The sequence below is a fragment of the Chenopodium quinoa genome, unplaced genomic scaffold (genome assembly GCF_001683475.1).
Source record: "Chenopodium quinoa cultivar QQ74 unplaced genomic scaffold, ASM168347v1, whole genome shotgun sequence".
NCBI classification, from domain to species: Eukaryota; Viridiplantae; Streptophyta; class Magnoliopsida; order Caryophyllales; family Amaranthaceae; genus Chenopodium; species Chenopodium quinoa.
The window spans coordinates 66875-76645 of NW_018743977.1; the positions used below are offsets into that span (position 1 = coordinate 66875).

At 43.2% G+C, this 9771-nt stretch overlaps 1 protein-coding gene across 1 annotated transcript; it reads left to right on the top strand.

Annotated features, from left to right (window-relative positions):
• Positions 1-7495: 7495 nt before the first annotated feature.
• LOC110689841 lies at positions 7496-9556 on the top strand. The gene is made up of 2 exons (XM_021866674.1): positions 7496-8266; positions 8447-9556. The coding sequence occupies exons 1-2, from the start codon at positions 7496-7498 to the stop codon at positions 9554-9556; spliced, it is 1881 nt and encodes a 626-aa protein (XP_021722366.1).
• The last annotated feature ends 215 nt before the right edge of the window (positions 9557-9771 follow it).

The following is a 9771-nucleotide window of genomic DNA, read 5'->3' on the forward strand; positions in this document are numbered from 1 at the left end:
ATAGGTTGGTCTGTATACACGACAACTGCATGTGCCAAAAAGTAGGGCTTCAATTTTTTTAACAGCCATGAAGAGTGCAAGAACAAATTTCTCCACTAAGGGATACCTCAACACGGCATTTTTCAGTACATGACTGACAAAGTAGACCGGGAGCTGACAACCGTCTCTTTCAGCAAGGAGAACAACGCTTAACGCATGATCAGAGACGGCCAGGTACATGTAGAGTACTTCTTTGGGCAAAGGGATGACCAGCCTCGGCAAGGAATGCAAGTGAACTTTCAATTTTTGGAAGGCCGCCTCAGCATCCGACCCCCATTCAAACCTTGCCTTTTTCTTAATTGCCTGGAAAACGTATAGGCATTTGTCGCCTAATCGGCTTAGAAATCTTCCCAAGGCCGCCAGACAACCTGTTAACTTCTGAACCTCTCGGATGGTACGAGGCGACTGCATGTCGATGACCGCCTGCACCTTTTCAGGGTTCGCCTCTATTCCTCTCTGATTGATAAGGAATCCGAGAAATTTCCCAGACTCAACTCCAAAGACACATTTCTTGGGATTGAGCATGACATGGTGCCGCCTGAGTGTGGCGAAAGTTTCTCGGAGGTCCGACAGATGATCTTTCTGAAGTTTTAGACTTGACAATCATATCATCAATATATGCCTCGACATTTCTCCCAATGTGATCAAAGAACACAGTGTTTATCATTCGCTGGAAAGTGGCCGGGGCATTCTTAAGACCAAACGACATGACCATGTAACAGTATAACCCCTGATCAGTGACGAAGACCGTCTTCTCCTGATCTTTTCTTCCATAAAGGAATTTGATGGAAACCAGAGTAGGCGTCCATAAAGCTCATCAAAGCATGGCCGGCTGTTGAGTCGACCAGGTTATCAATTTTAGGCAGAGGGTAACTGTCTTTGGGGCACGCCTTGTTTAAGTCTGTGTAGTCTACAACACATTCGCCAGGTGCCATTCGGCTTTTTAACAAGCACCACATTTGCAACCCAGTCTGGGAAGTAACATTTCCGAATGAACCCTGCATCAAGTAATTTTTTAACTTCGGCGGCTGCCGCCTGACTTCTTTCTTTGCCATGGTTCCGCTTCTTCTGCCGTACCGGCGTCTTTTTCGGATCCACGGCCAGTTTATGTACCGCCAGATCAGGACTAATGCCTGGCATTTCATGGACTTCGAATGCAAAGATGTCCTTGTATTCTTTCAATAGTTTGTGAAAGTCGTCACCCAGGTCCCTTAGAGCAGTCGTCCCAACCTTGATTGTTCTGTCAGGACGCGAGTCATCTAACATCAGGTCCGTATACTCACCAGCTGGCTGAGGGCGGAATTCATCCGACCGCTCCTCTGCCAATGATTGCAATTTTCTGTCTTTTCTTGCGGCCCCTGTCTGGGATGCCTTTCTCTTCTTGCCGCCTGCTTCTTGAACAGGCGCACTCTCCTTGACATTGTCAAGGTCTATTTTTCCACCACTCGACCCAGTGGCCATAACAGTGGGCTTGACATCCGAGAGATAGCACTCTCGGGCCATCCTCTGATCTCCCCTTAGGGACTCGACTGTTCCATTATCCCTCTCAAACTTGAGCAACATAAGAGATGGGATTATAACAGCCTTGGAATTATTCAGGGTTGGTCGTCCCAGAATCATGTTGTAGGCCGAGAGTTCTTCTACTACCAGGAACCGGACTACCATGTGTCGTCCTTCCCCTTTTTCGCCCAGGCGGATGGGTAAATCCAATCGTCCCACTGGGTGGACGACTCCTCCTCCAAACCCTACTAAAGGGTGGGATGCCGGATATATGCAATCATTCTGATATTTTAGTTTCGACAGACATTTGCTACTGATGAGATCTGAAGAGCTTCCGGTATCTATGAGGATTCGGCCAACTCTCTGGTTGGCCACTTTACATTCAATAACGATAGGGTCGTCATGCGGCCCTCTTACCCCTCCTAGATCTTCTTCAATGATGACAATCTCAGGAAATGAATATTTGGAGGGTCGTTCTTGGTGAACGAAATTTACATCTAACCGTCTGATATTGTCTTTGTTGCCCCTAATAGTGGGGCCGCCTCCTGAGAAACTGCCTGCAATGGTGTAGACGACTACATCATCTGTATTGGAGCTGTCGGCCTGTTGATTCTTTTTTGGTCGACTGCTTTTTCGTGGAAGTGTTCACCGTAGATTTCTTGACATAAGTGTCAAGATCACCTTGCTCAGCCAGGCGGTCCAGATACCGCATGAGACTGATGCATTCATTGGTGTGATGACCAACATCTTCATGATAATCATAGAATTTTTCTTGGTTCCGATTGTTTGCAGAACCCTTCATGGGGACCGGCTTCTCAATTGAGATACGTCCCTTGATTTCCTTTAGGATAAATTGGCTATCCTTGTTAAACACATACTTTGGGGAGTATGGTTTGAATTCTTTTTTCTTCTTCTGGGACGGCTGTTTAGAGGAATCAGTTGCCCAGACCTCTTTTCTCTTCTCGTCTTTGTTTGACGACTGCTTCTGTCGTCCTTCTCTTTTGTCGGACCTTTTCCCGTCTGACTGTTTTACCGGACTACAAAAATCAGTCGCCTGTATATAGGCTTCCGCTTCAATCAAGGCCACTTGAAGATTCGCCACCCTCTTTCGGACCAAATCAAATTTGAAGGCCGACCCGTCTTTGAGACCTCTGAAAAAGTCAGTATAGGCTACTTTCATCCGGTAACCCTTGAATCTATATTCTCATCAGGTTTAAACCGCCTGATGTAAGAACGAAGCCCCTCCTTCTCGCCCTGCTGAATTGTTCCTAAATCAAGGGTCGTCTTCTTCGTAGGGATGTTCATGGCGAAGTTGGAGGTGAATAAGTAAGCAAGCGTCTTGAAGTTATTTACACAACCAGTCGGCAGGTTGCCGAACCATTGTTGTGCGATTCCTTTGAGAGTCGCTGGGAAACACTTGCACTAAGTGGGATCATCCAACCCTTGAAGGTACATCAGGTTGGTGAATGCCATCAGATGGTCTTCAGGGTTAGTAGTGTCGTCATAGGCGCCTACTAATACATTTTTCACTTTGGCCAACTGAGCGGCTTCAGTAATTTCCTTGGAGAAGGCCGACGGCTGTTCACCAAGTCTAAGCAACCGTAGTTGCCAGTCCATAGGTTGGACATTTTTTGCTGCATGTCCAGCAAACGGAGGTGGCTGTAAAAAATATTGTTGTTGCGGTACAAACGGTAAGTTTGGTACCGCCTGGTCGCTATGAAAGCCGGACTGACGGGAGGTGCCGCCTGACTGACTCTCATGATACGACTGAGTATGCCTCATCGAGGTATTTCGCAGACTGTCTTGGAAGTTTGAAGTAGAGGCCGACTCTGACAATCGGTCACTCTTCTTCTGTTCTAGCAGTAGCCGAGCGTCTGTGTATGTTTTCCTCGACCCGTCCGCCTAAATATGACGAACAGGTTTCCTATTTCCTAGAGTAGGAAAACGGTATTTTGTGAAATCAAGGGCAGGTGGCTCCCACTTCCTAGATTTAGGATGAGGGGTCGCCTCTCGCCCTTGAACTGGCTTCCTCTTCCGTGAAGCGGAGGGTTTCTTAGCCGACTGCTCCTTGTCCAGAGCAGGCGGCTTCTTGTTGATCAACTCTTGAATTTCTCCCTTGAAGTCCCTCATGAAGGTCTTGAGTTCGTTCCTTGTGATGGGAGCAGACTCATCAGTCGGATGCTGCCGAACAGGCGGTGCGCCTGGTGGCTCGCTTCCAGTTTGAAGATGTTCCCGTTCCCTCCTTTCGGTATGACGGGTACGTCGGGCCCTTAGGGTCTCGTCTGAAGCTGTGTGAGCTTCAACTTCAAATTCATTCTCAGTATCGTGGTCCGACTGAACTAGAGGGTCGTCCAGGGGACGTCTCTCTTCAGGAGCCGGTACAAACGTGGATGCCATCTCAGAAGTACTCTCCCCACAGACGGCACCAAGATGTTTCGGGGTTTTCTGATGTCCTGCGGGAGAGTTACAATTCTGAGACTGGAACCGGACGCCTGTACCTGCAAAACAAACGGATGCTCCGGATGATTGGAGATCCGCCTCCGACGGTCAAGTTAGTACTTGATTAAGGAGTAATTAATGCGGAAATTAAAGTGATTGGGTCTCTCTAGGTGAGAGTGTTTAATGTGTGTAATCTGCGTTTTTTGCGTAATCTCCCTTAATGAGGATTAAGGGAGGTATTTATAACCTCGGGAAATGTGCCAACCTAGGTTTAGGTTAACCTTGGGCTGATTGGGCTTCCCTCGGAAGTTGGGCCTAGGTGACCGGTTATCCTAGGTGTCATGGGAAGGACACGTGTCGTGTCGTAATTGGTCCATAGTGGACGGATCATTGCTTGACACGTGGCAGGCTCTTATTGGCCCATGTGACGGACACATGGCGGAACCTGATTAGTCCACTTGTCAGATGGTGATTGGTGGGGAAAAATCCCCTAATCAACTGGCCATATGGGTTTCCCCATCCGGTTGTCCAGGGGTCGGTTTGTACCCGCCTGGCTGGTACCCCGCTCCAGAGTGTCTCTGGGCAGGACACGCTTGGTTATCAGAGAGATATCATTGGCTATATAGGTCTTGATCTGAGGATCATCGTCTTCCTGGTCATTAAAAACTTCCCGTTCATTGACCGGGCGATCAGGAGGCGGTACAAACTCTTGAACCATGCCTGAGATACTCTCCCCACAGACGGCGCCAAATGTGTTTGGGTGTTTTTGTCCCTCGGAGAGTTACGTCACAAAGATTGGTCCGGCTGAGCTGTACTTGCAAAAGCAACGGAGACTCCGGGTGGTGGAGCTCCGCCTCCGATGATCAAGTTAGTAACTTGAAGAAGAATAAATACTGCGGAAATTTAGGTGGGGATCTGCTCAGATTCCAAGCTCAGGTGTTTCTCTGATGAGAGGGAAAGTTGGTGTAATAAATGATTCAACGTGTCCCCAAAATTGGGAAATATCTCCCTATTTATAGGATCATTGTAGAGTGTGCCCCTATATAGGTCACTTGACCTAGATTTTAGTAGGTTGCGCCGTTTTCAGCGCTTCTTGGGATTTGGGTCCTTGAAGGCCGCCATTTCAGGGGCTTAAATGAAGGGGCCATGTGTCAAGAGGGTATTGGGCCACTTGGGCCATCCTAAACTCACCACGTGACCTCTTCTCATTGGTCCACTAGTCTAGGGTATTTTTACCCTAAACAGAACCCAAAGGAACAATAATTTTCAAGCACTTTCAATTATGCGCCTAAACTAGTTCGAAGACGAAGGTAAGAGAGAATACTAACAACTAACGAAACAAGTAACCAAGGAAATAAAACACTAGGAATGGGGATCAACAAGTAATCATGTCATTTGTAGCAACATTAGAAGAGCATGCCAATCAAGGGTTGTGAAGACTAATGATAAGAGCAATCAATAGGAATCTAAGAGCTATCTCCTAATTGTTAAGTTAGGGTTCACTATGAATAACAAACCAAGAGAATCACAATCAAAACCAATCGATAATTGCATTATCTAAATCAATTGTTCGTGTCATTAGCAACTATAATGCAATCAAGTATAATTCTCAAGACCTAATTGAATGACACACATGTAAACCTTCATTAATAACTTTAATCTCAACAATCAACCAACACAATTCCCAAATTAATCATAATTCATCAATCATACAGGTTTCACCCAATTCTTAGCCAATAACTACTCAAATATCATCATCTAACTACAAACAACTAAAGAAATCAAGAATAAAAAATGTATCAAGAACAATTACACTAATCAAGCATCAAAATTAAACCAAACAAACTTGAAATTGAATAAAACAATAAAGAGGAGAGAGTGTGAGAAATCTTCTTTCATTGATAATGGAGATCTTCAATACAATTGTCATTTTGAATTTTCAACCTCTCAAATAAGCATTGAAATTCATCAATTTCTCTCTTTAAAATCTACTCTTAAAACTAACCCTAGATCAAGAGAGAGAAGCTCTCAACTTAGCTAGGAAATATGTATTTTAATTCTCTACTTGTTTTTTCTCTAACCCAAAAATGCGTATTTATAATTACAAGGTTAAGAGAAAATAAAAGAGAAAAGAAAATAAAAGAAAAGAAAAATAAAATAAAATAAATAAGAAAGGAAAAGAAAAGAAAAATAAAAATAATAATAAAAGGAAACTAAAAGAAATTAAAAGAAAGAATAAAAGAAAAACAAAGCAAAATTAAAAGGGGAAAACGAAGTCCACTGACTTCGATAATTCGAAGCTCATGAAAATGGGAAATTATCCCCTACTTTGCGCATCACCAATCACACACCATCCCAACCGTTCGATCATCAATTTAATCAAGATCAACGGCCGAAAATCGAACTCAGAAGTGCGCGGCCGCGATTATTGAATGCGCGCCCGCGTCTGTTGAGGTTCCAAAGATGGCAGGGTTGCTCGGAGGCACTTGCGGGACTGCTGCTGCGGTGGTGCAATTGGTGCCAGATTAGGGAATTTCGGCTAGTCGTTTATTGTTGCGGGATGTTGGTGGTGAAACCGGCGGGCTGCCGGAGTTTGCGTGGGAGAACAGAGGAAGGTGCGGTTTGCTGTATGAAGGAGAGAGGTGGCTATGTTGCGGGAGAAGAATTAACGGTTGTGGCTGGTCGATGAGGTGGTGATCAGGTGCGGCTGCAATGCAGTGCAAAGGTGGTGGATTTGGTTACTCTGTTTGGTTGATTGAATTGGAGGTTGAAAGGAGGTGCGTGAGGGGGAGCAAATGATGCGGGAGTTTTAGGGGGTCAAGTTAGTAAAGCGGTCGATAAGGCTATATCTCTTACATGTCATTCAAGTAGGCTTTTATTATCGTTGGATTGGATCGTGGCCTACTCAGAGGGTCGTTTTAGGGCTAGAGCAGGAACGAATCTTAGTTTGGTTGTACTCCAATGGGACAACATTGGAGAGAAGGTACACTAAATTAGAGTAGTAGTTTTAGCGTACTTTTAATTAATTATTTAAGAAATATAGAAAGTTAATTCCTATTTGGTTTCTTAGTAATACATTGGCAGCTTGTTGCCTACTAGCTATAGAGTCCTAGTTATATTGGGTTTATAATAAGTGTTTAGTCTAATTGTCCTATTAGGAGTAGGAATCTTATGTCGGTTACTCTAGTCTATAAAAGGCCATTAGTTTGTAATTTTTATTCATAGTTGAAAGAATAGTTTTCTTGAGTTTATTATTGCAAACTTACGAATTAAGTTTGTTTGTTCGATCCGTTTGATTGAGCAAGCTTGGTTTTGATCCGATTGATCAAAATCTAGCATAGGTTTGTGTTAGCTCCGTTTGAGTTTAACATTGACCAAAAGAAAACCCTCAGCGTTTGGGTATAAACGCATCAAGTGGTATCATAGCCAGGTTCAAAGGTTTTCGGTGAGGATTCTTGCGGCGTAGTCTAACGTAATTGACTCTCTTGATTGAGCAAGAGGGAAACCAACGAGAGACATGCCTGGAGATGAAGAACAACCTCGTAATTTCGGAAACGAAATTGATTATCTCTCAGACAATGTAAACAAACTTACTACATCAGTGGGTAAGATTTTAGAGCGTTTTGATGGGTTGGACACACGTATGGAACAAGTTAATATTAGTGTGGGAGAATTGAGGCGTAGCGGCAGCGACGATAATGGTGGTCGGGTGCGTCGAAACTTTAATCATATTCATGGGGAGCAAGAAAATAGTAGGCGACGAGAGGACAAAATTAAACTCACAGATTTACCCGAATTTGATGGTAGTGCAGACCCTGAAGTACATTATGAGTGGGAACGTCGTATTGAGCGAATATTTGATTTTAAGGACCTTGATGATCAAAGAAGGTTTAAGTATGCTACCTTAAAGTTGTCTCGATATGCATCCTTATGGTATGAGAGCATGAAAAGGGCTCGGGATAAAGAAGGGAAGGAGAAGCTTCAATCTTGGGCAAAATTAAAGAAAACGTTGAGAATGCGGTTCGTACCAAAAACTTATAAACAAGACCTTTTTAGACTGCTTGATACATTACAACAAGGTGGGTTGTCCATCGAGCAATACACTAAGAAGTTTGATAATCTTAGCTTAGCTTGTGATATTGAAGAAGGTGAAGAGCAACGTATGAGCAGGTTCTTGCGTGGTCTTAATATTGATATAGCCAATGTAGTGGAATTGCAACAATTTTGGACATATGATGAGCTTAGTTCTTTGGCTTTAAAAATTGAGAAGCAACTACGTGGCACTAAAGTGAGGAGTTATACAAAGGCACTAACTCCTAACAAAGTGGAAGGTGTTGGGTCCTCAAGCAAAGGCATTAGCACAACAACAAAATCAGAATTTTGGGACAAAAATAATCAACAAAATAAAGGAGAAAATTCAAGAAACTCCAAGAATGAAGGTAATAAGTCAACTGTTAAATGCTTTAAGTGCCAAGGGGTCGGACATTATGCACGTGAGTGTCCCAATAAACGTGTAATGACAATGGAGGATTGGCATGAGGCTACAAATTATGCATTGACTATAGCTTCACAGAGGGATAAAGTACAACAAGTAAATGATGAGGTGTTAGTGGAAACCGAAGACGAGGAAGAGAATATTGGAGAGCATATATATGGGGGTGATAGTGATGTTAGTATGGTGCTCCGAAGGACTCTACATTCTCAATCGGTGACGGAGGAAAACGAGCAACGTGAACTCATATTTCATTCAAAATGTTTGATTGGTGGCAAAAAGAGGAGTTTGATTATTGACAATGGGAGTTGTACGAATGTTGTAGCACTCTCTTTGGTGGACAAATTGAAGCTTCCTACTAAACCACACCCTCGACCCTACAAGTTGCAGTGGCTCAACAATGGTAATGAGGTAAAAGTAAATAAGCAAGCATTAATTTCTTTTAGCATGGGGTCATATGTTGATAATGTGCTTTGTGATGTTGTTCCTATGGATGCATGTCAATTATTATTGGGTAGACCTTGGATGTTTGATAGGGAGGTGTCGTACCTTGGGAAACAAAATGTTTATTCTCTTTTGTTTACCAAGAAAAAAATAATTTTAGAACCTTTGACCAGAGAACAAATACACAAACTCCATAAAAAGCCCAAAAAAGAGAATATGTTTGCCACTGAAGGTGAAGTTTTGAGGGAAATTGGAGACGGCAGTAAGTTGTATATTATCTTAATGAAAGAAATGGAGTCAAAAGAAGGGGATAACACCTCAAATCCCTTCTTAAAACCTTTATTAGAAGAGTATAAGGATGTGTTTCCTATTGATTTACCTCATGGCTTACCTCCATTACGTGGGATTGAACATCAAATTGACCTTATTCCTGGTTCTCAACTTCCTAACAAACCAGCCTATAGGTGCAATCCCGAGGAGACTAAAGAATTACAAAGACAAATTGAAGAGTTGATGGGGAGAGGTTATGTGAGAGAGAGTATAATTCCATGTGCAGTTCCTGCATTATTAGTGCCAAAAAAAGATGGTACATGGCGTATGTGCATTGATAGTAGGGCGGTAAATAATATAACGTACTATTAAGTATCGTTTTCCTATTCCTCGATTGGATGATATGATTGATGAGTTGCATGGTGCTACTGTATTTTCAGAAATTGATTTGAGAAGTGTATATCATCAAATTCGCATGCATGAAGGAGATGAATGGAAAACAGCTTTTAAGACTAAGCACGGGCTATATGAGTGGATGGTGATGCCTTTTGGGCTTGCAAATGCCCCAAGCACTTTTATGAGATTGA